Raw genomic sequence first — 26294 nt, forward strand, 5'->3', positions numbered from 1 at the left:
GGTGCATCAGTGGCTACATGCTCAACCAAAAAAAACTAAATTTTTGCTGATGGCATTAAAATGGTACGACGCTGGGAAAAATGCATCGCAAAGGAAGGTGACTGTAGAAAAGTGATGTAATTAATTTTTTACATTCTTAATAAATACATACAAATAACACATAAATACATGAAACAGGAGACAGAATGGTGAAAGTTTATTCATAACCAATTGCTTGTTTCACTGCACATGTGAGCCTTAACTTTCTTTGAATATGCAAATCTCTGTCCACAAGCCGAGCATGAATATGGTTTCTCCCCTGTGTGAATGCGCCGGTGTGCTTTGAGAGTACTCTCTCTATTAAAACTCTTTCCACACAGTGGACAGAGATACGGCTTCTCTCCAGTATGAATGCGCTGGTGTAGTTGAAGAGAACCCTGCTGCGTAAAACTCTTTCCACACTCTAAGCACTGGTACGGCTTCTCTCCGGTGTGAATGCGCTGGTGCGTTTGTAGATGACTCTCTCGGTTAAAACTCTTCCCACATGTTGGGCAGTAACACAGCATCTCTCCAGTGTGAATTCGCTGGTGAAGTTGAAGAGTACGCTCGTGAGTAAAACTCTTCCCACACTCTGAGCAGCGGTGGGATTTCTCCCCAGTGTGAGTGCGTTCATGTGTTCTAAGCGTACCCTTCTGAGTGAATCCCTTTCCACATTGTGAACAGCAATATGGCTTCTCTCCCAGGTGAATGCGCTGGTGTGCTTGAAGAGTCCCTTTCAGGTTAAAACTCTTCCCACACTCTGAACAGGGATATGGTTTCTCTCCTGTATGAGTGCGCTGGTGTGTCTGGAGGTGACTCTGTTGAGTAAAACTCTTTCCACATTCTGAGCATTCATGAGGCTTCTCTCCTGTATGAGTGCGCTGGTGTCTCTGGAGAGTTCCCTTGTGAGTAAAACTCTTCCCACAGTGTGAGCAGATGAACAGAGCCAATTCTGAGCCACTGCACTGGTAGTGTTGGATATTACAGTGTTGAGTAAAACTCTTCCCACTATCTGAGCAATGTGGAATATCTTTCTGGCCCTGTCCATTAGAGATACCCAGATCATAGTATTTCTGCTTAATACTGGATCTTCTTTTGGTCTTTGTGCTTAGTTCTAAAGCAGAAAAGAAACAAGAAGAAAAAAATTAAGACAGCTGTTTAGTGGGGCTGAGTTCAGAGCTCTGTGCAGGTCAAAATTTCTTCAAATCAAGCTTTACTTAGACCTTGCTTCATGTTCAAATGTATCTCATGTTACTCTGAAGTGAAAACTGTTGTTATCTGTCACCGATGAAGCACTTACAATCTGGTTCTGAACTGCATTTCATAGCAACATCTCTACAAGAACTGTAACAGTTGCAGACAATCCTAAGATTTATATGATCACTAGCAAGCACTGACTGGAGTAATTCAAAGCACCTAGGGAACAAAATACATAATTTTATATGGAACCGGTTTATCCTACTGCATCACTAGTGGTCTAAAAGTACAACGGGTACCTTCAGTGTGTCCTGTTGTGTTACAGACATAATCTCTATCTTCAGGTTCTTCTTTAATGTAGATGATGTTTACGCTGTTGTGAAGATTATTTTCTCCAGTTTGGCTCTTCAGCTGCTCTAAATCTTCCTCCTGATGTCCATTAAAATTGAGAAATGTTTTAAATATAGCATCTACTGAATTTACAGGTGGTGACAAAACAATAAGAGCAAGAACAGAAAAACTAAATTGTGTTTGAAGTGTTGCTGTAATTGCAGCCTCTGCTGGCTGGTCGAGGCGCTGCACAGAGATTTTACTTTTACTGCATTTACCAGATGCTTTTATCCAAAACGTCTTACAATTATGAGTAAATATAACTCAAGCAATAGAGAATTAAGGGCCCTGCTCAGGGGCCCAACACTGACAGCTTGAAGGGGATGAGACTTGAACCAGCAACCATTTTTATTTTCAGTCCAGTACCTTAACTGTTGAGCTACCACTGCTTCTTGAGATGGTGAATATTGGAGATCAGTGTTTGACTTTACTGCTTCACTTTAACACTGATGGCACGACGCTCAAACCCTTACTGTTAAATGACAAAGGCTAGTAAGCCCCCCAAAATGTCTACAAGCTCTCTGAGAATGGATCAATGGATCCACTATAGTGGATTCTTTGGATCTTTAAAGATGTGAAGGTTAAAGCTCTGTGATGTGCTTGGTGTATTCACACCCTAGCTCTCAGTGTTTCCTGCTGGCCCTGGACCCACTGCGAGCCTGATCAGGCTGAAGCGTTTCCAGTAGACATATAGTGAAGTATTTAAATAAACTAGAGAGGAGTATTGCCATAAGAGCATGCGAGTGTAATTGCATCTCAGCAGTGCACACACTATGTGCCAGGGTGAATACTTTTGGTGAGAGGTGTGAGTGTGTGAATAATTGTATGTATGTTAAAATCTCACCTCTAACATCATGGTTCACTTTTAGGTTTTGAGGTGTTGATTCTTTCAAGCCACGATTTCATCCCACTGCAATCTGCACAAACCAAACATTTTAGATATATTAATGTTTACACAACATAAAGAAAATAACATCAATTACCATAACAGTAGTCAATTATTACTTTTATTCATTAATTAAATGTAAAAATGTGGATTTAAATGATTCAAAAAACAATATTATGGCGCTTTACTGTTAAATAAATGTCACCAGGTAAGGCTCGATCCCAAATAGAACAAACGAGTTTCATAGTGCACTAGATGATCAGTTGCAGATATTAGTTATACACTTTTTAGTAAACCTAGGTAATAAAAATATATTGATTTGGAATACGGACCGAAACAGTTTGGCTAACGGGGTTTAGTTTAGCTTACCTTTAACTAACTACCTGAAATACCGACATTATTGCGAAATTATATCTGTAAATTATTTAATACATAATTACATTATAACAGAAACGGGTTAATATAGAGTTAATAAACTGTCTAAGAAATGTTTAGTTCTCTAATCGAGAGACCTGCATCTCTTCTATTGACATCTGCATAAGATTAAGAAGAACTAGACTTCTACACTGCCACCTACTGGTGGGGACTGGAAACCTAAGCAAATTCCGATTCTTTCTGCATGTAGGTTTTATTAAAAAGCTCTATTCAGTTTAGCAAATCGAATATTTCTTTATTTATTTATACATTCATTTATTGCACGCACAGATTATTTACAGTAAGTGCTAGTAATTTCACTTAAGTTTATAGAACACTTTCATAATGCAGTGTTTTTTCAGATGGGTAAAATAGTTCCATAAAGACCAGTTACACACCCACCCCCACGTCCTCCTGTAAAACTATTTAATCATATAAGAATATATTTGCAAAAGTAATATTAACTAATTATTATGTATTTCTTTGGTGTTCTATATTAGAAATTTGAAGTAAACCGAAATTGTTAGTAAGCAGCGCTATTAACAGTCAACTAGTAAACATTAGCTTTCTCTTTATTAAAAACGTATAAAAAATGTAAAAACATTTTATTTCAGTAGATTTTATGTAATTCTTTAATTTAACCACCCGAGGGCGCAATACGTTTATTTCTGATGTAGAGCAATTCTGATATTAGCAAAAAATATAATATAATAAAATACCACAACCCTGAACCTCTAAGCCTAACCATTTACCCCTAACCCTAACCATAGCCCCAACCGTAACCTTACCCTAACCCTTTATCCTCAACCATAACCCCAATCTTTACCCTAACTCTTAAACCTAACGCTTTACCCTAAAAACTCAAACATTTTTCCATAATTCTTAATCCTAATTCTAACCCTAAATCACCTTGTGTGTGTGTGTGTGTGTGTGTGTGTGTGTGTGTGTGTATGTGTGCGTGTGGATTAAATTATTCTTGTTGGATAAAGACTCACCAGAGAAAAACAGTTCTGATCTTAAACCAACACCAGCTTTATCTTGTGTGGAATAAGTTCTACTTTATTTACCACTGCCTTTCATTTTCAGGAATTATTAAGAAAAACCTGATAGTAACGCCAACACTCTGAGGACGTGTTTGCTTATTAAACAGTGATACATTTGTGCTCAATATTCACCTCACTACTTTTCTATATTATTTAATAACTGTAAAATATTTCTTTGTCAACTTTTTCTAAGTGTGTTTACTTTCAATATTAACACAGTCTAACAGAATAAAGAAACACAGTGTTAAACTAAGTTTCCAATCTGCTCTACAGCCATATCGCATATGAACACTGCCAGTTTTATAACTAAACTGAGCAGAATCAACACTGTCAGCATTGTTTAGCATTCACTACTGTTCAACATCCAACACTGTTTAACACCCAGCACTGTTCCACATTCAACACTGTTCAACATCCAACACTGCAACACCCAGCACTGTTCCACATTCAACACTGTTCCACATTCAACACTGTTCAACAGCCAGCACTGTTCAGCATTCAGCACATTTACACATTCAACTATTCAACAGCCAACACTGTTCAGCATTCAGCACTGTTCAACACCTAGGTGGACTTTATCAAAGAAAATTAAATCCTCCCTGCTGTGCTGAAAGTAAAAACTCATCCAGGAGTGTTTTTCATATTTTCTTATACTTTGGACGTAATTTCATGCCTGAATAAAACAGCTTCATGCTTCAAGTTTCTTTAATCTGAAAACAATTTCCTGACGGATTATGGATTACGCAGCCTGAACAGATTAAAGACGAGTGGATCGCAGGACAGAGAGAAGAACAAGAAGAAAAAGGAAAACTGTCCTGTGTTGAGAGATAGAAAAGTGCTAGAGTGGAGATGAGAGCAAGTGTAGAAATGTTGGTGAAAATGTTACAGAACAGTGTGTGTTATATTAAAACATTGCCTTGTTGTATTCAGGAGCTAAAGAAAGCCTACTCCAGACTATTTAGAAATATGTACTGTACGTTTAACCCTCAGTTGTAATTGGTTAGAATGTACTGATTCATTTACTGTAACAGTGAGTTCATTATTTATTTTTTTATATTTCAGCAGGTAATTCACAGGTCGTGTTTAAATTGTGTGAAAATTTGTATCATTTAATTTAGAATAACAATAAATAAAGAGAAAAACGAACAGGGAAATGTTTATGGTTAAGTCTCTTTTTAGCCGTGAATCAGCTTCAAGCTTAAGCAGTAAATTCTTCAGTGCTGTTATCATACATGTGCTATTTTAAAGCAATAACAACACCTGTAAACACAACTTAAAACTTTGGTAACATACTGCTGCTCCTCTTACACTGACTGGACTCTAGTGATGCTCATTACTGTAACATGTACACTAAGTGGAAAAAATCTACTTTCTAAGTGGTACTCTCATTTCTAAAATTGATTTTTTTAAACAGCATTTTTGCATAGTAAAAAGTCTCATTATTTTCTCACACCTAAGCATTGGGCTTGTTTTAAAATCTGACCTGTATAATAATATTTTTATAAAAAAATAACCAGCTAAAAAAGACACACGAGTGATTAGAGAAGGCTACAGTTTGTGGTTTGTTGATGTGAAGCGACAGGTGAAAATCAGCACTAGAATAAAAGCGCTAATTCAGTGTATGGTGGTGCATTGTTAGCACTCACACTGTGCTCTTTTAGCAGCCATAAAAAAGTGCAGTCGGTCAGACAAAGTGCTTTTGTTCAGCCGCTCTTTCACCTTTTCATCCAGAGCTTTTCACTGTTTAGGAAGGAAGAGCCACTCGGTCACTCATTCATTCACCCGCTAATTCTGTTGCTGAATGTATTAGAGCTGGACAAAAAAACCTCAGCTTTTGATTTTTTTCATCTTTGAAGAAACGGTTGTCAGAGTGAATAAAGTGAAAGTTCGTAAACAAAAAGAACATAATGGGTTTAACGCTTTGAGAGAAGAGAAAATCGCTAGCTTAACACCCCACAGCACTTTTGCCAACTCCTCCAGAACACCATTATATACATACATTCAGTTATTCATTCATCACCCTGATCAGGGCTGTGGAGGGTCTGAAGCTTTCTGGGAACACTGGGTTGAGGGCAGGAACACCACCTGAACAGTCCATCACAGGGCATTACACATTCACACATTCTTACTCAGGGTAATCTTGTGCAGCCAATCCACCATCTACATTTTGCTGAAAAGTTAAAGAAAGCTGGAGTACCCAGAGAAAAGGCACTAGGAAAAAATACCAAACTACCAAGAAACAGAGACTAGAAGTGAAGACTGAACCCAAACCTGTAAAGCTGCGTAGCAATATCAGCTTTGCCACCCTTAACCCCCCCCCCCCCCCCCCCCCCCCCAAAAAAAAACCGGAAAAAACTTATTGAAACATCTCTTGCTCTTGATAAAGTTTGCACGTCCTGTACACACACACACACACACGCACACACACACACACACACACACACACACACACACACTGTCAGTAATGTAAATGCAGAAGGTTTTGTTCCAGTTTGGAAGGGGATAAGAAAAGCAAAGTGAGATCAGATAAGCTGTCAAGGAGTCAGACTGATACCAACTTAATAACATAGAGCACAAGTTACGCCGAGTAAAAATAAACACCCCCTTCACTTTTCTGCCAGGAAAGAAAAACGTGCAAAACTAATGAAAGAACATCCAGCAGCGCTGATACATATCTGATAGTAAATCAAAGAGAAGTGATCGGTGACAAGTGCAGCTCGTATGTAGTTATTTTAGGTGGTAATTGTCAGCTTCAATTTGACTCTGATTGATGGTTCTGCTCCTCCTGCTGCATCGTGTAGCACAGGAGTTCTCAAACTTTTTAGACCAAAAACAGTCCCTGATCAAAGTAAAACCTCCAAGTACCTCTATAAGTCATTCTACAGCAACAAACAGGTACATACACACACACACACACACACCTATAAACTGGCAGTTTTTATTACATTATAAAGTGAGCATGGGCAGACTGCAAGTGGGAGAATTTTGCAGAAAATGAAGAAAATGTAAGCTATACATAACTTGTAATGTTTAGAACTTATTTATTTTGTTAAGGACCTGTATAAATGCATGAATCATCTTGGGGAAGAAATAAGGTCCAACATGGATGTAAAACCTTTGGAATTTATTGGCTCACCTGCCTGGGTCAATCTTAGCAATTAAGCTACCTCACTTGTAAACGACATATGACCAAAACGTTACTGAGTTCAGGAGTTTCAGCCATTTCCAGTGTTTTAGGTGTATAAAAAACAATTGTGGGCTACCGTGTTTTACTGCTGCACCACCATGTCCAGAAAACAGCTACAGAGAAGAAGGGTTGTCTTAAAGGTCACAAAGTTTAATTATATTATAGAACTTGTATGCCACCATATTGATCATTTCAGTTCTATATATGTACATTTTGTATATTAGTATATTTTTGACACAGCAGATTTTGTTACATTTTTAAAAGAACTCAAGTTTGTAAAACTTGTTTTTAAAGCAGGAAGTTTTTGTTCCTGCCATATTTATGTGTCTCTCACATGTGGTTGTAAAGTGCAGCTCTCAGAATCAACTCTGCTTCTTTTTTCTTCCCAACATTTATTTCTTGCTTTTCAATCTGTTTTTTCCATTGTCCATGCTCCACTGGGACATTTAACAGTAGGCATGTTTACTTCTCTGCACAAATACAGTAATTAAAATCAATTTGCTGTGTTCATTTGGACCTCAAAGGCTGGATGGTTATCATTCGATATGAAATAAAGTTGTTTTTTGGGGGATTATACTGCATCACATTCCTGACGTGCAGCTTTATTCTCTCACTGAGTTCCAGCTACTGATAAAGCTTTATTTATATACAAAAGCCTCTAATCACCTTTATTCATCCTGCTGTGTGGTAAAGTAGAGGGGTCGGTGAGGGGTTGTGGGTGGAGGTCGTGTTGCACCCTGATTCTTCTAAGATAAAAACCACAAAGAACACCAAATAGAGCGATGGAGAAAATACTAAACATTATAGTATATTTATACAACATGAAAATGTTTCAATTCATCTATGGACTTTATTTTTTGTACCAGACATTAATGTTGTCCACAAAGATAAACACACTGCTCTGTGAAATTATTTCTTTATTATTGATTTCAGATTATTAAAGAAAAGATTATTAACACCAAAAAGCTGTAATAAAAACCCTTTGGCTTGCTGCTTTGCAGCTATAACATGCTTTACAGTGTGTCTGTGAACATTTGTAAAAAGAGCAAAAGAGCATTTGTAAGGTCAGGCACTAATTGTAGACAAGAAGGCCTGGATCACAATCAAAATTCCTCCCAAATGTTTTCAGTGAGGTTGAGGTCACACCACATCAAACTTGTTAAACCAAACCATGTCTTATTGGAGCTTTGTGTAAAGGGACAAAATCATGATGGTAAAGGAAAGGACCTTCCCCAAATTGTTAACACAAAGTTGGAAGCATATATTTTATTTGACATTCATTCTATTCCTCTGTTAGAAATTGGTGTGGAGAGATACTTTTACTGTCTCACACACACATACACAAAGACATGCACACACACACCCTCACACTCACCTAAACACACACACACACACACACACACACATATGCTTTGCGTACACTGCACAAATAGATTCAGTAGCATCCTCGTAATTGCATTATATGTTTCATGAATGCTAAGTAATATTTCATCAACATTATTCTTACTGTCAGCATGGAAAGATAAATAAATAATGGATTTCTAGACGCCATGTCAGGTGGAAAATAACGCTGCCACAACAACGCACATATTGATCTGAGTCAGAGGTTAAAAGAATATCAAAAACACATTATTCTTCAGTATGGATTTCATCTTTCCACATGTTAAACAGTGTGTAGTGTGTGTGTTTGGTAGGCTTTTCCAATGCCCTTCCACCTAACAGATCTGGGTCACAGTGGGCCCGTAGCATACCCAGAACCACTGGGCACAGAAGGTGCAGATAGTGGATTGAGGGTGGATCAGGGTAGGCTATGGATCCTCTACAACCTGGATCTGCTGGTAACAGATCTGACAGAGAAGTGAATGTAAAGAATTAATAGTTTAATTGCCTACAGTCAGGAAGGAGAAAGAAGTTGAATTAAGAGTAAATGTGTGAAATTGTCCAGGCTATATTTTGAAAATGCAGTGGTTCTGTGTGACATTGGATCCACAGCAGCCCTGATCAGGATGATAGTTAAGGAAGATAGAAGTTTTTATACTAATTTGTTGGAGTTTGAATGATTTCTGGTTAATGAGCTCAGTAAAACCTCAACCTGCTAATTCTAGATTAATAATGCTAACTTCATTAGCATTAATTAGCATTTATTCTCTCTCATGCCTTTATCTGTCTCTGGGTTTTTATTAGTATGTCTTGACCCTACTTCCTGTGATTTTTCTATTTATAAAAGCAAAAAAGCTGCAGCTGCCATTTAACTCTTTTATTTTATGTGAAGTGCTTTCATGTGACCTTTATGCTAATCGCTAACACCATTCTCCACACAGGCTAATTTTCTTATCACCCACCTCCCTCTATGGTTGGATCTTCAGAATCCATGAGGCTGGGCTTTGTTGCACATGCTGGGGACTCATTCATGGTTACTTTTCAGCAACTCTGTATACAAAGAAAACCATTTACCTAAAACTCTTTTGTGGCTTCAGTCATTTTAGGAACTTCTCATTTACATCGCCTTGCAAAGTGGCCAGTTGTTCAAAATTCACAGTTTTTCCTGGTGAATTTCAATTCTGTACAGGAAGTTTGCATTGCAAATTCTGAATCTATAAAAGTCCTATTAAAACTTTGCACCTTAAAACCTACTGCCAGTAGCATGACATTCACACACAGAGCAACATGCACCCAGGTTCTCTTAATTATAACCTTTGATCGTTACAAAACCTGATTGAAAATGCTTTCACACATCTCCAACCAAACCAAACCAAACCTAACTCAGGGCTCAAGCTAATTTAGGTGTGAAACAGAAGTGTAATATGTAAAAAATAAAAGAAGTATCAAAATGCTGTCAATCATAAAGCCAAGGTTTCAAACATAATCTTTAGTTCAGTTTGGTTTATTTCAGTATTTGTTTTCAGTAGTTGCTTAATCCCTATCAGGTTTATAGCATTTCTAAAGCATATCAATGAAATACTGGGCGCAGGGCAAAGTGCCAATTTATTGTTTCAGCATCACACGCCACTCAAATGTGTAAAATTTTCTCTTATTTATTTTATTAGCTTCATTCTTGTTATAGTTGGCCTGGTGTCACCCTAAAACACTGGGTGCATGGCAGCAATACACTCTGGCCTGGGTACCAGCTGTGCAACTTTAATCCTTTTGTTAATATTTTAAACCCAGTGTTTAATTAGTAGTATGTTTTTGTTTAGTAGTATGTATTTCAGCTGTTCTTGTGCTAATTGGTCTGTGTAAATGTGACCCCGTATTATCAATCTATTATGAAGTATAAAAACCCCCATGATCACCTGACTTAGTGTGAGTGGTACAGTGGATTTTTTGGGCATTAGGCAAAAGCTGTGTTAAGGCACGTCTCTTAATGTTTGTAAACTTTGCTGGCATTTATATGGCCTTTTCCAGCCAGAGGTCATGCAGAGGTGCCAATTATTGGCATGTGTGGTGGCATGTGGAGGGCGTCGGGTCCAAATGAGGAGCAGCAGGGACCGTTTCACACAAATCGCTGGTGTTAAATGAAACTCACTGGTCAGCCATCAGTCTCCCCTCCCTAAGAGGAGTTTATTTAGAGGGTTAAGTTCAATGTGTTTGGTTTTGGGGTTTGAGTCCCCTACCTGAATCTTTTTTTTTTTCTAAAATTTAATTAACATCCCATCATCCCTAAGCATTGAGTCCAATAAAGTCCATTTCTTAGTTTATAAATAATAATTATATTTATCATATACAACAGAGAAGAAAGGGCACAGACAGATGCCAGAATATAGAGATGTACACCTTATTTAGCAGAAAGGAAATTGAAGTAAAACAAATTAAATTAAATTACAATAAAAACCAACAGGTAGTGTGATGACATTAACCACACTAAGTTCATCATTTGCACTGGAGGGATTTCTCCTGCGTATTCCACATTACCTTGTCTTGTCTAGTCCTGACCAGGATATGATTCACCTTAAAACTGAGCAGGTTTACAAAAGGATGCTTTTATGCTCACCATGGTTGTAAGAAATGTTTTACCGGGTGATTTTCTCCCACAACCTTACTGCTTACTGGATGCTTTTGCACTATTCTGTATAAACTCTACAGAAGATTGTGGTGAACGTTGTATAGCAGCAGTTTCAGACAAACTCAAACTCAACCATGCCATAGAGTTAACCTAAACGAATTAAGAATTTTAAATGTATTTTCAGGTGCTAAAATGTTAAAAAAATATTAATTTTATTATTTGGTAACATCCAATTTTTATTTCCACCCAATTAAAAAGCAATTACAGCCAAACTTCTTGAAGGAAAATAATGGTGGGACGATTGTAAGAATGAGGCACAGCAGGAAATCTTTTTCTCTTTTTACCGAAACACTTTACTCCCACATTTCTCTCCAATGGGGGTCTTTCAACCCTCTTAATGCATGGACACCTCCCATTCATTCCTTTTCTTTTCTTTTATCCATGGCTTTTGTTATGACCGTATAATAGCGCTCACGAAGCGTTTTTTGTGTTTCTAGTCTTTCAGGTGCTCTACATTTTACACTAACATGAAGCAACCCACAGAAAACAAGAGCAGAGATGCTTTAAAGCACATCTTCATGGATGAAGAAATTACTAAATTGTTTTGTGTTGAAAGAAGTACATCTGATCCCTTATAGCAGGGACTTAAAAAAAATATCTAAAAGCATTATAACCATTTTTATAGTCTTTCAATTATTCCTGCATCCCAAACCACAAAACAGCAAATAATTAAATTAACGCAAACTAACTATAGCTGTGATTAGTGTTATTATTTGTGCCTGTTAAACCCAACTTTTATCTTTATGTAAATATTATAAATTTAAATATATTAAAGAACCCAAATCAGGCCTATAAGCCATGTCACATCAAATACAACTACTATCAAATTCAACACTGAACATCACTGATCAACACTGAAATATCACTAATTTCTTTCCAGAACTGTTAAAACAATCTATATAAAAATGTGATTATTTAGTTTAAATATTAGCATACAGCAACTTTCCCAGCATTTCCTACTAAGGTGCAGTAAGAAATGATTCCCCCATTTCAACCCATGACCACAGTCTGTCTCAACCAACCAGCCGAACAGAAAGCCAGACGGGTCACTTCTCATTTTCTGTACTGCTTTGCCTGGAGCAGAAATGCATTATTGGAAAAAACTGATTTTTAAAATAAATGACATGAGGTTAAACACTTACACCCTAATGGCCAGAGTTAAAGGATCACATAAATATTTAATGACATTTTAACAAAGTTATTTATTAGAAATGTCAAATCTGGGTTTAATCCATGTTATCAGACCTGTTTGTCCCAGCTGTTCTTGCTTTTCTTTTATACTGGCAAGGTCAGACATTTGTGCTAGTAGGTTGTTGGTGCTGAATATGAAGGAAATGTAAACTAAATAAATCTGTTGTGTAGTTAATGGACAAAACAGAACAAGTACAGTTTCTATACCATCCTATACATGTATAGCTTTGGTTTACAGTATTAGAGGTACTAGAATATAAGTATATTTATAGTGGAGTCATTTCTATAAAATATTTATACAGTTTTAATGTGGGATTTTATTATTGTGATGATGTGAATAAATAAATAAGAATATGTAGATTTGTAAAGTTGCTAGGCAAGGCAAGGCAAGGCAAGTTTATTTGTATAGCACCTTTCATACACAGTGGCAATTCAAAGTGCTTTACATAAGGAAAAAATTAATTAAAAGCATTAAAACATTCCTGAGATCTAGAACCTCAGAAAGACTTCTTGCAAACATTTAGTTACAATTAAGACAACATGAAATTCAAACAAGAGAGATAAAAAATTAAGGACATGAAAAATTAAAAGAAAATATTGTAAAATATAACCTACAATTTAGGGAATATGAAATTAAAACAAGAGAGATAAAAAATTAAGAACATGAAAACTAAAAGAAAATATAGTAAAATATACACTACAATTTAGAAGAGCATGAAAAACTAAAAAAAATATGGTAAAATTAGGGTAATAGCAAAAATTTCAAGCTCAATCATAGGCACTTTAAAGATTTCTACATTTAAGGAACATCTAATATCTCCTGGCAGTCTGTTCCAGTTATATGCAGCCCAACAGCTAAATGCTGCTTCACCATGTTTAGTTTGGACTCTGGGCTCAACTAGCTGACCTGAGTCCATCGATCTAAGAGATCTACTGGGTTTATATTCTCTAAACATTTCTGAGATGTATTCTGGGCCTAACCCATTCAGTGATTTATAGACCAGTAGCAGCACTTTAAATTCTATTCTGTAACTAACCGGAAGCCAGTGTAGAGATTTTAGAACTGGAGTGATGTGCTCAGTTCTCTTCGTCTTAGTTAAAACTCTAGCAGCAGCGTTCTGAATGAGCTGTAACTGTTTAATGGTCTTTTTGGGAAGTCCAGTTAAGAGACCATTACAATAGTCCACCCTACTGGAGATAAAAGCATGGATCAGCTTCTCTAGGTCTTGTTGGCACACTAGACCCTTGATTTTGGCTATATTTCTAAGATGGTAGAAGGCTGTTTTGGTGATGGTTTTTATATGGCTGGTGAATGTGAGATCTGAGTCTATTAGAACGCCAAGATTTCGGACTTGGTCTCTGGTTTTTAGAGCCCAGGAACTGAGGTGTTCACTGACACTGGTCCTCTTTTCTTTGCTGCCAAACACAACAATCTCTGGTTGTCTCAAACAAACAAAGCTATATAAATATCACTGCTAAAAATTGTACTATAAATCAGTGCAGGAAAAATCAGGTGGTGAATGAAACAGAAAGCTCTGCAATACTGTGGCAATCCAGTACTGAAATCAGATTTATTATTATTACAATTATCACTATTATTATTGTTATTATTATTAAACATTTAAGGAAAATCAATACTATTGCACACTTAATTGTAAAAATCTTTGGAACACTGAGGTGAGTAAACATTCAATTACACTTTTAAACCAATTAGCATGTGGTCTGACACTGCTGGGACCAGTTTCATCAATTCTATTGATCCATCTCACATTCAATCTTCTTCCTTAATCAGTGTCACACGAGTCTGGTGGTGGCAGATGTTATTTCCCAGAAGATTAAAAGTTTAGAGAAACTTCTGAAGGATATTAAGAAAGGTGAAGCAAACATCCAATCAACAAGAGCAAAGTTTCTGAAGACAGAGACAGAGATTGAAATACAGTATGATGCTTTTCAAACCACACCCAAAAATTGAGATGTTGGGAAAAGATTTTGCAAAATGTAATAAAAAGAATCTGTGATTTGTTCATTCTACTGAATCTCACTAATTAGAGTGGAAAGAAAAGATTCTCAATATTTTTTAATGTGATCAAGTTCATTGTGTTTTCTAAATTGAAACAAATTTAAAAGTTCTTTGGGCCTGAGCTCATCTTAGATTAACCAAAAGACAGTGGAAACATGTGCTGTGGTCAAATGAGTCCAGGAATTAAGGTGAAGGCTTAAGGTCTATAAGCTGAAGCTGAGGTGTAATTGGCTGATGCAGCAGGACAACAATTAAAAATACAAATGCAAGTTTAGCATCTGAATGTCTAAAACTTAAAAAGCAAAGGTTTTATAGAATCCTAATCAAAGTACTGACTTGAACAGAGAATGTGGTGAGATTATTGTGGCTAAATAAAAAAACCCATAATGTTTTAAAAACTTGATCTGTTAATCAGCACTGTATTTACACATATTTTTATTACATCTTATTAATAAATAATTATATATAATAACATTTTTCTTTTTCTCCTGCAAATTTTAGTAAACATTTTTACTTTTTGTTACATATTATTATTATTATTATTATTATTATAGGACTCTATGATAAGAAGCATAATTCATGATTCTATCACTCATATTAAGTTGCCCAGATCCTTAAGCGGCAAAGCATCCTCACAACACCACACAACAGTGAAAGGCTGTTTTGCACTTATTTTAAAAAAGTTATTTAAATGTTTAAAGTTTATTTTTTATTTGTTGTTGTTTAATAATGACTAGAACCTGATGATCATTTTACTATGTTGTGTTAACATAGTTTATCAGAATGTTTTTTTTTCACAATTATTGAAAGTTAATGGAAATCTATAGACTAATGTCAATTGAACATTACAAGTTAAAAAAATAAAATTAAAAATAAATGAGTGTTTTCTTTGGTGTTATCAGTCCACTTTCAGTCAGTAATCATGTGCATGGCTGCTCTGAATAAGAATAAATGTTTTGTAGATTAGACTGAGCATTGGATAATCCTGAATTCTTATTGGATATGGACCAGCAAATATTGCTTATTTTGTAATAAATAGAGAAGAGCAGATTAAAAAAAAGCTTTTTCTACCCAGCAGTGTAATTTAGATTATTTACTGCTGTGTTAGACGTTATTTAAAGAGAACATGTTATAAATAAAGATATTAAAAGCTCTGGTGATGGAAGTAAAATAAAATAAAAGTCATTTTTAATGTAATGAAATAAGAAGCTTGATTATTAATTAAATAGAGATGCTGGAATACAGGAGAAAAACAGAAACAAACAAGATGAAAAGTTACAATTTTTTGTCAGTATATGAAACTAAATTAAATAAACTTTTCATTTTTACTTATTCTTTATTTTAGCCTGATGACTTTGGACTCACTCACTCACAGTTTTCATGCATAGGTTTTCCCATAAATGTTAACAATAAATTAGTTGATCAAATAAAAATAGGAAACGGATAAAAAATGTAAAACAAAAAAATACATGAAAATAAAAAACCTGTCTATTAACAGCTTTCACTGAGTTAATAAAAAAAAAAAAATATTTTTAAAGTTAAATTGTACTTAATTTAATAAAATCACCAAACTACAACAGTGACATATTTATGCATTTCAACATATTCAAAGGCAAAAAGAAAAACTTGTCCTTTCTTATTTTAACCAGATAAATAAAACGTAAGAAAATAGAAGAATTCTGATCAGAAATGATCTTTGAACCTGGTTCAATAAGAATCTTTTTTGCATTTCAGATTTTTGTGACCAAAAAGATTAATTCAGATATTAAAGATTTTTGTTGGATATATCCGATAACACTTGCAGCTTTGTATTCAGAGTTTTGCATTTAATCTGTTTTTAGAAAAATAAATACATATTAATAAGTGTGATGTAGCTGTCAGCTAATCAATGAGAGCGAATGATGATGTGATGAATATTAAACACACAGTGGATCAATGAAAGGATGAAAACCATCACACATTTATCGTCTCTCAGTGTTCAAATCTAATCAATAATTCTTCAAAGTAACATTCAGAGCTAGAAGAAAGCACTTCAGCGGCTTTTCACAACACATTTAACTTTTATCTGCCCTTATCTAACCTACACTATATGGGCACTAGTATGGGGACACTTCACACCTACACATGTCCAATCTTTTGGACAACACTGGCACTCCTTTGTTGCCATAACAGCATTTACTTGTTCTTTCTGCTACATTTTGGAACACTACTGCAGGAATTCACGTCTACTCGGCCAGAAGAGCATTAGTAAGTCTTTACAACGATATTGGGTTACATTTGACATTCCAATTCATCCCAAAGATTTGTTAAATAATGTTGTTAGATTCTTTTACACCAAACTCACCAAATAACATTTTTGTGCAAGGGACAATGCCATGCTGAAACAGTAAAGGGCAATCCCCAAACTGTTGCCACAAGTTTGAAGATGTTTACTTTTCCTGACTGTAAGAAAGACGAGAAAGAGGGGTAAGGCCATAAGGTTACCAAATTATTTATGCCCCCGTTTCCTGCAAGCACATCACTGGATGGAACAGGCCTGAATGCTTCAGTAAGTCTATTAGGCTGTTTGGATCTCTGCATTACTGCTGAATTGAATCAAATCTGATAAGTTACTGTAATGCAACTAATGCAGAATTAGGAAACTAAACCACAATGTTTAATCATCTAAAAGTACTTTATACAACAGAACAAACATCTGAGTTACTGTCTGGATGTTTAAACACATTAACAAATTTTAATGACGTTACATTTTAGTTACACATCTGAACTGTATGTGATTATAATAAACAGTAAATAACATAAAACTGTGTGTGTGTGTGTGTACAATATGTCAGTAACACCACCCCCCCTCCCCCCAATAGTTTAATCAGGCCCCTGTGAAGCTCTGTGTGTCAATATCAGCTCATTAAAAGCATTTGGCAGAAGCAACCGCACCATCAGACAACAACACGGGGGCTGCTGGGGGGGCTACAGATTAAAAATATGTTAATTTCTTTTTGGACGATGCTGTATTGATTATGCTGAAGGTTCAATTTGTGCATCTAAGCACTGATGTAAAGGAGCGACTGTTCCCCTGAGGGCTGTGGTCGTTAAGTATACTGTCAATATATTAAGTGTTTTTAAAACTGCAAATTGCTAACACTGACAACCAGTGCTAATCACAGGACCATTTTAGTTATTATTTAACTTTTAAACTTGATTAAATGTATGAACAAGAGCGGCATTTCTAGTAAACAATCTAATTACGCAGACAATAGCAAGATTAGTTTCTAATTGTTTTAAACAAGTAGAACATCTAGTACATTTTATTTATATTATTAAAAACCCTAAATTATAACCTTAAGCCCTAATTAAAATCCTTCATTCTTACTTATAACCTTAACCTCCAGCCCAAACCCCGGAGTCTATCTTCCAACCTTGTTCTTAAACCCAAAACCTGATCCTAAATATTTTTATGACATAAATCTATTTGACTAAGAACAGTTTTACACTAAGAAATAAATGAAAAGGAGGAAGAAGGAGAAAAGAAAGAAATAAGAAAGAGAATCAGCTAGTCTCTATACAGAATCAATGTGTGATAAATTTAAGAACAGTCACTGCTTACATACAGTGTCATTCTTAAACAAAGATGATTTTCCCCATAAAGAAAACCTTTATGTTAATAAAAAAATGAAGGTATTGAACTTTTTACAAAAAAAGTTGATCAAAAGGAATTTGAAATGGAATATTTGGAGATTTTCAGAATCTGTAAGCAGCAGCGACAATCAGAATAAAATGGGAATGCTTTTTCCCTGACGTGCAGCTTTTAGAAGCAGTGAATGTTCTTCAGCCTCCACGCTTTTGTTCCGCTCATACTCCACTTTAAAAGCTCTTTTCAGCTGCACCAATGGCCTCCGTTTCAACTCAAAGAACTTTACATCCATAGCACCAAAAAAAAAGACACAAAGACAATGAACACAAAAAGACGCAGAAAAGCTTTTGGAGATCCCATAATGCACCTTGTTCTTCTTCTACAGGAAATAATGCAGCTCATCGTAATGCGCTTTTATAAAAACATACCAGACCTCCAAAATGCACCTCCACCCTACACACACTCTGTCACACACAAACGCACTCACACACACACACCTACATGCAATCACACACATACAGACACACACACATACAATCACACACACATACTGCACTTTCACAGACTTCCATACACACACACACACACACACACACACATACAGACACACACACATACAATCACACACACATACTGCACTTTCACAGACATCCATACACACACACACACACACACACACATACTACATGCTCACAGAATCCCACACACATATACAATCACACACAATAAAAGAAAAGGAGAGATGAAAAGAAAACAACATTTAAAATGAGTAATAAACAAACAGAAATAAAACTATTAAAATTATTATGAAAATAAACTACATTTTTCAAGGCACTAGCGTTGAACTGAATTTAGAGATTAAAAAAAAGTGGAGAATGTGTAACATTTATTATAGCACCTCCAGACCAGCAGAGGGAAACCTCATCCAAGTTCTAACTGGTTTAAATTATTCTGAACTGGGGCTCAACTGAACTGTTGATCATTTGATTTTTGTTCTGCTTATTGAAGGACCGTGTTTCTCTCTTAGTTCTTAATGATATCTTTGTGAGTTCTACAGTCAGTTTAAGCTTCTTTTTCTGATTGGCTGCTTGCCTTGTATCTAATCTTTTGCTCTTCCTTCTCTGTTTAATGTTTAGATTTTTCCTCAACCTGTAGAAGAAAGTATGAGAGAGAAATAAAATTAATTTGCAGTTATATGTGAGAAAAGTCCAAATGCATCCCCCATTTGTCCCCAAATACATGCTTCTCAAAATTAATAAAAGTTCAATAAAAATTAATGACACTTTTGAAAGTTGCTATTGAGAATCTGAAAGTTAAAGTGAACATTTTATGTTACAGAGAATACAAGATAAAGATAAAATGAGAAAAAGATAAATAAAAAGATTTTTAAATAGAACAAACTAGATTTCATTAATTTGCTTTCCTGAAGATGAACATTGTAGAACATAAAACACCAAAAAAGAAAATTATCAAAGAAAAAAATATATGAAAATAGAAGAAGTACAGTTCTGTACCCATGGTCACCAAATTAATTATCTAAGTTGCTGTGTATAATTTTTGACCCAGCATTGGGGACCGAATGACTCAACTTCAAAAGAGAAAATTATCCTTACTAAATGACAATCATACCAAAGAAAACACTTAACTTCCTTCCTTTTTATCACTTCCTGTGTTTTATTTGATCATTTCCTGTACTTTATTTCAACACAAACACTGTGATTTGGGCGGAGCCTAAGGCAAGGTTTGAACTTGGGTCCCCAGGACTGTGTGACACCAGCTGTAACTGCTGAACCACCAGTGGAGCAGCTGGTAGTGGGAGCTCAAACTCACTCTTCATTTCCATATGGAAACGCTAAGTTCATATTCTGTTGGGAATTTGGCCTCTGATTTTTATCTCTTTAAACCTCTGTCCTAATAATGAAGTACAGGTATTTCAGCAACACACTTTGTTTGTTTGTTTGTTCATTTTTCATGTAATAAATTGTTTGCTTTTTTCTTCATTTGTTTGCTCGTTTGTTTGTTTGCTTTCATGTTCATTTGTTAGTCTTTCTTTTTTGCTTTGGAATAAATTTACAGCAGTTAAAAATGAGGTCTCTTTCAAATTTTCTGTGTCGGGTTGAACTGATGAAACACAAACACACGTTAAATATCAGTAACTCATGTCTGTTTCATCTATTTTAAATGTGTTTAAACTTTGTTTCTATTAAAACAAACAAATCCAATGAATAAACCAAAATGTTTCAGGATTTTGCAACAGTTAATTTTTATATATTTGTCTAAATCAATTATTTATAAACCAAAAAAATAAATCAGATTATTCTTATAATAATTATTATTTTTTTAATTATCTGTTTTGTGTTGCCGACACATTGTAATGTAAACAGTGTGTGAGTTTTTTTTTGAGGGGGTGTGCCACCCTACCCTACCCCTCCCCTCACACACACACACACACACACACACACACACACACACATACACATTGGTGGTGCTCAGATTGCTGCACTCACTCAGTGGTTGTAAAGTCAGAGTGCTGGTGACTCGCATCAACTCTGTGCTTCGTTAAAAAAATGCTGGATTTTTATTTCAAAACTTTTACTGATTTTCATATTTTTTGGTCTGAATTCTTTGCTACAGATTTTATTTGCATTTTTTCCTTCTGGTTTTTAAATGCAAAATTGTTTTTCTGTTAATGATTTTCCTTTTAAAGTGTCACAGTTACACAGTTTGTGTATATTACATTTTCTGAACAATCAGCAAATCTAATTTTTATCATTTTATTTCATTTCATTTCATTTAAACTAATTTGTGTTTTTTGGCATTGTTGTGGTAATATTTCAATATTTAATAAGTTGTGACTTAAATTTTATTACAACTTGGAGAAAATCTTAAACTGTGACTTTCTTTTAAGAATCTTTCTTTTGCTTTTTGAAAAAAAATCTGATGAGAAGCTTCAGATCTTTTTATTAAAGATTTGAAAAATTGTGTCCAATAAATTATAAAAGAAGTTAAAAGCAAGCTCCAGAATTTCCAGTGTTTCTTCCTCTCAGCTGAAAACCTTCACCATTCTGTAAGTGTTTCTAATTCTGTTCTTCTTTCTGTCTGATTTATTTCAGTTCTTTCTTTCATTGGAAACGTATTATGAGGATCTTAAAAAAGTTTGTAAACTTTAGAAGAAAAGTACAAAGGCTAAACATGTAAGGTAGTTTATTTATTTGGTTTATAATTTATATTCACAGCATGTACGGCAGTTTATAATTTATGCTACAATATTAATGTTAAAAAATAGAAACATTTGTAACTCATTGCTATAAGTTAGATTTTTTAATATTGATTTATTCAATAAAGTCAGCTGATTTTTTTTAATAATTAGTTTGCTTACACAGTTTTGTTCAGATCAGCTTGTGCTACATTTTACACTTTTAGAAATTCAACTTTTTTCATCTTTTGTACCTCTAATATTATCACGTGTAACAGTAAATGATTGAGATTGAATGAATACAAGAAATTTATATTAATAATACAAACAAGACAATCAGTTCAACAACAAAAAATACAAGAATTACAATTTATGCTTTTCTTTTCAACTGAGCAGTGATAGCTCAGCGGTTAAGGTAAATGTACTGGTAGTTGAAAGGTTGCTGGTTTGAGCCCCACTACTGCTAGATTTCCACTTTTGGACCCTTGAGCAAGGCTCTTAATAAGCAAATGCTTGGATTATGTATGTTTATGTTTGGATTATGTATGTCTGTGCATGTTAACAATTAGAAGAAACTGTAAATGTATATTTGTTAATAATAATAACAATAATAACAGGATATGGAGATGCTGAGTTAGGGTTTTGATTGAGTATATATATATATATATATATATATATATATGTGTGTGTGTGTGTGTGTGTGTGTGTGTGTGTGTGTAAAGATTCAATGGAATCTTTATTATAATAATGCAGTCCTTATCAGGTCAATATAAACTTTAATGAAGCAATATTTTTACAATTAAGAAAAATAAATATGTAAACCTCGTGTGTCTGATGTCCCTGTTTAATAAATAAGTTAAAACTTAATCAAAGCTCTTCAACATGGTCCAGGCTGCAGATGGTCTGAAACCGATCCGGTAAACACTGGGCGTAATGGAATCTTACAGTACCCAGACAGTACACAGTCATTTTGAAGAATTAAATGAATCATAAATGAATCAGTGTGATTTTAAATTAATGTTGGACATTAACTCAGTTTTTATTTTGTTTTTATTTCTGTGCAGTATAGGAAAGCTGATGATGAGGATGAAGAATCAGATCACATCCCACGACAATATTGGACCTAATAAAGAAATCATGTCTAATCACCTCAAGTGTCTAAAGCTCTGACTGATTCACACTTTTTGAAGTTTTGGTGAGGAATCTGGGAATCATTGGGTCCAATGAGATTTTTTTGTGTCTGACATACTTGTTGTCAGATTACCTGAAGTATTTATTGCTAATTCATGCGAAAGAACCCTGAACATCCTTCAGAACCTAAAAGTACGTTGATAACGTAAATAATCAACTTCTGCACTTTTTTGTTTTTGGCAATCATCATGTCAAAGTCCTCCGACCATGTGAAGCGCCCAATGAACGCCTTTATGGTCTGGTCTCGGGCCCAGCGGCGTCAGATGGCACAGGAGAATCCCAAAATGCACAATTCGGAGATCAGTAAGCGCCTTGGAGCTGAGTGGAAGGTGCTGACTGATTTAGAAAAGCGTCCGTTTATTGATGAGGCCAAGCGGCTACGTGCCTTGCACATGAAGGAACATCCAGATTACAAATATCGACCCAGACGCAAGCCCAAAACGCTTGCCAAAAAGGAGAAGTTTGCTTTGGCACTGCCCTATGGCGTAGAACCGGACTCCCTCAAATCTGGTGTTGCTGACCCTCTGGTACGTGCCTCGGACCGAGCAAGAATCCTATTTGCACCATCTATTTGCTCCAACCCGTACTCATTTTTGGATTTTGGATCTAAGGTGGCTGAATTGTCTCCTCCACCACCTCCTCCTCTTCCTCCACCCATTCCACCATTCTCGTACACACCATCACTGGGCTTCCCACATTTGCCTGGGGTCCATACATACTCAAGTGCACACAATTCAGCATTTTTAATGTCGTGTAGCTGCAGTGGGTGGCCTCCGTCACCAACGTCAGCGTCAACTAATTCTTCACCAATGGCTTCTTCATCATCGTTTCCAACACCACTAGCATACATTCTGCTGCCCGGCGTTGGCAAGACACCTATTGAGCCATATCATGCCTACACAGCGGCACTATGACTGTAAAATGTAAGACAACATTTTTGGAAAGTTATAATGGACAATCTGCTATATTAGATAGAAGGACATACAGTGCTACTGATGCGAAGCACCAATGTGAGTACAGTTCCAGTAGCCCCACCTTGTGGAGAAACTTGCACCTGCTAACTAAAGGCTAGTAAGTGTAACAAGAAAGAGCCATGAGCTGCTTCACATTTGGCTTTTATATTTAATTTTTTTGGACAATTAATTTAATAAATCAACAAATTTCTGATATGTGCACCTTTAAAATGTAAACATTAGTGTGTGTGTTATGTATGTTTGGTTTTATTTGTTATCATATCACTATGAGAAAAACAAAAACATTGTTTATTATTAAACAATATTAATATGTAACAATTAGTGAAATTATAATACTGATCAGGCATCACATGTCTCCAGTGATGTTTATAAAACCTGTAACAATAACAAAATACATTTAAGCTAACAAAATAAGAGAAGAATTTAGGAAGCATAATGAAACATTTCACTGCTAAAGGATTTCATATCAAACATTTTATTTTTGAGTGAAATAGTTACAACAGCCTGCTCATGAGAACAAATGGAAAACTGGCATTAAAATGTTATTTTGTGTGTCGTTATGTGTATATTCCAACTTTTAACAATCCATTAAACTTTCAACTTTTTGAAATGCAGCATTTAAAACTATATTAAAAAACATGCACTGATAAAAATTCAAAGGAAAAAAGAATGTTAGTACAGTGGAATGTAAAAGTATGGAATGTTAATAACAATAATAATACTGATAATAATAATAATGATTATAATAATAATAATAAATACACATTGAAAAGTGTTGTTATAAATAATAATTACCCAAAATGACTGTATCCATAAAATTATTCAACGTTTAAAGAATTTTTTTTGTTAAGTGGATTTTTGTAAAAAAAAAAAGAAAACAGAGAAGTATAATACGTAGAAAATATAACGCCTTGTGTATGTGTATATATTGCTTGTATACGTCAGTATAGGTGTGTTGCCATGGCAATATTGTAACTTTGTTTATAATTATACATTTTTGACTTTGATATATGAGAATGTGTTTTTTTTTCATTTAGTAATGGGTGTGGCTGATACAAATTATCCTTAATAATTAGACGGGGTTCACATGATCATATAGTGTACCATCACTGAGTCTTCTCCTATAAAACTTTTCATTAATTTGACTGTATTACATATGTACAAATTCACATTAACAGATTTTGGCAGAAGCCTTTAACAAGAGTGACTTAAAGTTGTGATCGAATACACTGCCCACCACTGCCCTGCTTTAGATTCTTACAGATAAATGCCTGAAGGCGCTCCTGTGGCATAGCAGTCTAATACACTAGCACACCTCTTGGGTTTGAATCTTGGTAGTGTCACTGACCTGGCTGGCCGCTCAATGGACACAATTTGCCATGTCTGAGGGAAGAAAGGTCAGATGGGGACTGGTGGATGTAAAGAAGTGTCTGGCAACTACATACGTGTTGAAGGAGGCATGCCAGCCTGCAGCCCTTCTCAACCAGAAAGAACGTCATTCTGCTGGCAGAGGCCGCACAGGAAATGTCCAAATTAGGTGCAAAGAGGGAAAATAAGATCATAAAAATTTATTTGTGATTAGTTAGCTTAACCTCACACTGAAAATATAAACCAAATCTTTATATGAGGTAAATTTGTCATAAATAATTGCTTATAATAAAAACCATGTCACAATTGTCAGAAGTCAGATTTAAAATTAAAAGCTCTTGATACAAGGTTCCCAAAGTGCCATGTATGCCAACAGTGGGAATTATGTTCTGTAATTGTTTTGTCTTACCTTTTACTTTTTAAATAAACAAATTCTATTTATTTTTTATCTTTTATCTTTATAATTTATTGCTACGTCTGCATTTGCCCAGTTGCTGTCCTATTTCCAGTAGCATCTACCATCTAGACTCACTTTTAAATAAAAGTTTGTTGACATTAATTAAATTTGAACCTGAAATAATGATATCTTTGCCCATCTTTATCTGTGATCTTTTTTGCCCATTTAACCATCCTCCTCATAGTTCATAAACACAAAATACCCTATGACCTCAGAGCTCAGGTTGGTTTAAACTTTTTCATTACTGCTCTATCAATGGATATATTTTTGGGTGTGTGGATTTTTATTTGCTATTTTCTGATTGAGCTCTACAGAAATCTACAGAAGTGTGTCTCTTATGTTGTTGAACAACAGACAACAGATGGATTTTGAAAGGTACTGAAGGCGTGCCAACATCCTTTTAAAATAAATGTGCTTGAATTAGATGTATGTTTAAAAAAAAAAATTTTATCTAATGAAATGTGCTTTAGCGTGATGTATTTAATTAAAGACTTATAATAATCAGGGATAAGTGTATATATTTGAACTTTTTGTAAAGTACACTCTTGTCTGTTGTAAGTTCTTTATTTCTTAATTTTTTTGTCTTCTCCTGCAGCAGGTGGGACATTACAATCATCGCCATAAAAACAACTACCAACCAAATTAAACCCCAAAGATCACTCGATTGTGATCAGCTGTTAAAAATATTCATACAACTATTAATAAAAACCCAAACATTTTGTTTTTAAGATCTGACAAAAGGTTGACAGCATTGTTAACAAGAATAAAAAACACTAAAATGTTTAAATGTAAGTGCATGAATTGATTAATTAATTTAATAATATTACAAAAAACAGCACATTTTAAACAAACAACAAAATAAACATAAAATATCTGAAATGTTTCAAGCCTTACACAAGAGCACATTAATTTACAACAAATAACTGCAACAAAATTCCATCACAGTTTGTACAAGCAATAAAACGTCTTAACTAAATCATTCAGATATAAATTTTATTTACAAAAATGTCAATCATTTTTGGGTAAAATTACAATTACAATTTCAGCTAAATGTAAACTAGAAACTGT

At 35.0% G+C, this 26294-nt stretch overlaps 2 protein-coding genes across 3 annotated transcripts; one reads left to right on the forward strand and one right to left on the reverse strand.

The window, feature by feature from the left end:
• Positions 1–174: 174 nt before the first annotated feature.
• LOC134324291 (zinc finger protein 239-like) lies at positions 175–3030 on the reverse strand. 2 transcript variants are annotated; one of them, XM_063006047.1, is made up of 4 exons: positions 3004–3030; positions 2450–2522; positions 1515–1644; positions 175–1132 (listed from the first exon to the last, which is right to left on the reverse strand). In XM_063006047.1, the coding sequence occupies exons 2-4, from the start codon at positions 2459–2461 to the stop codon at positions 201–203; spliced, it is 1074 nt and encodes a 357-aa protein (XP_062862117.1). In that variant the 5' UTR covers positions 2462–2522; positions 3004–3030; the 3' UTR covers positions 175–200. The 2 variants fall into 2 exon arrangements, with proteins under 2 accessions (XP_062862117.1, XP_062862118.1); XM_063006048.1 differs by lacking the exon at positions 3004–3030 and adding an exon at positions 2861–2948.
• Positions 3031–22615: 19585 nt separating this feature from the next.
• Positions 22616–23341, forward strand: LOC134324292 (transcription factor Sox-21-B-like). The gene has a single exon (XM_063006049.1). It carries the CDS (start codon positions 22616–22618, stop codon positions 23339–23341), a length of 726 nt encoding a protein of 241 aa, XP_062862119.1.
• The last annotated feature ends 2953 nt before the right edge of the window (positions 23342–26294 follow it).

Source organism: Trichomycterus rosablanca, chromosome 12, assembly GCF_030014385.1.
Source record: "Trichomycterus rosablanca isolate fTriRos1 chromosome 12, fTriRos1.hap1, whole genome shotgun sequence".
Classification (NCBI taxonomy): domain Eukaryota; kingdom Metazoa; phylum Chordata; class Actinopteri; order Siluriformes; family Trichomycteridae; genus Trichomycterus; species Trichomycterus rosablanca.

Bases quoted from the DNA above. Each gene is read 5' to 3' on its own strand.
- LOC134324291 (XM_063006047.1), bottom strand. The intron at 1,133-1,514 runs GTACCCGTTGTA...TTTCTGCTTTAG, and splicing joins CACAACAGGACACACTGAAG to AACTAAGCACAAAGACCAAA.
- LOC134324292 (XM_063006049.1), top strand. From the start codon at position 22,616: ATGTCAAAGTCCTCCGACCATGTGAAGCGCCCAATGAACGCCTTTATG.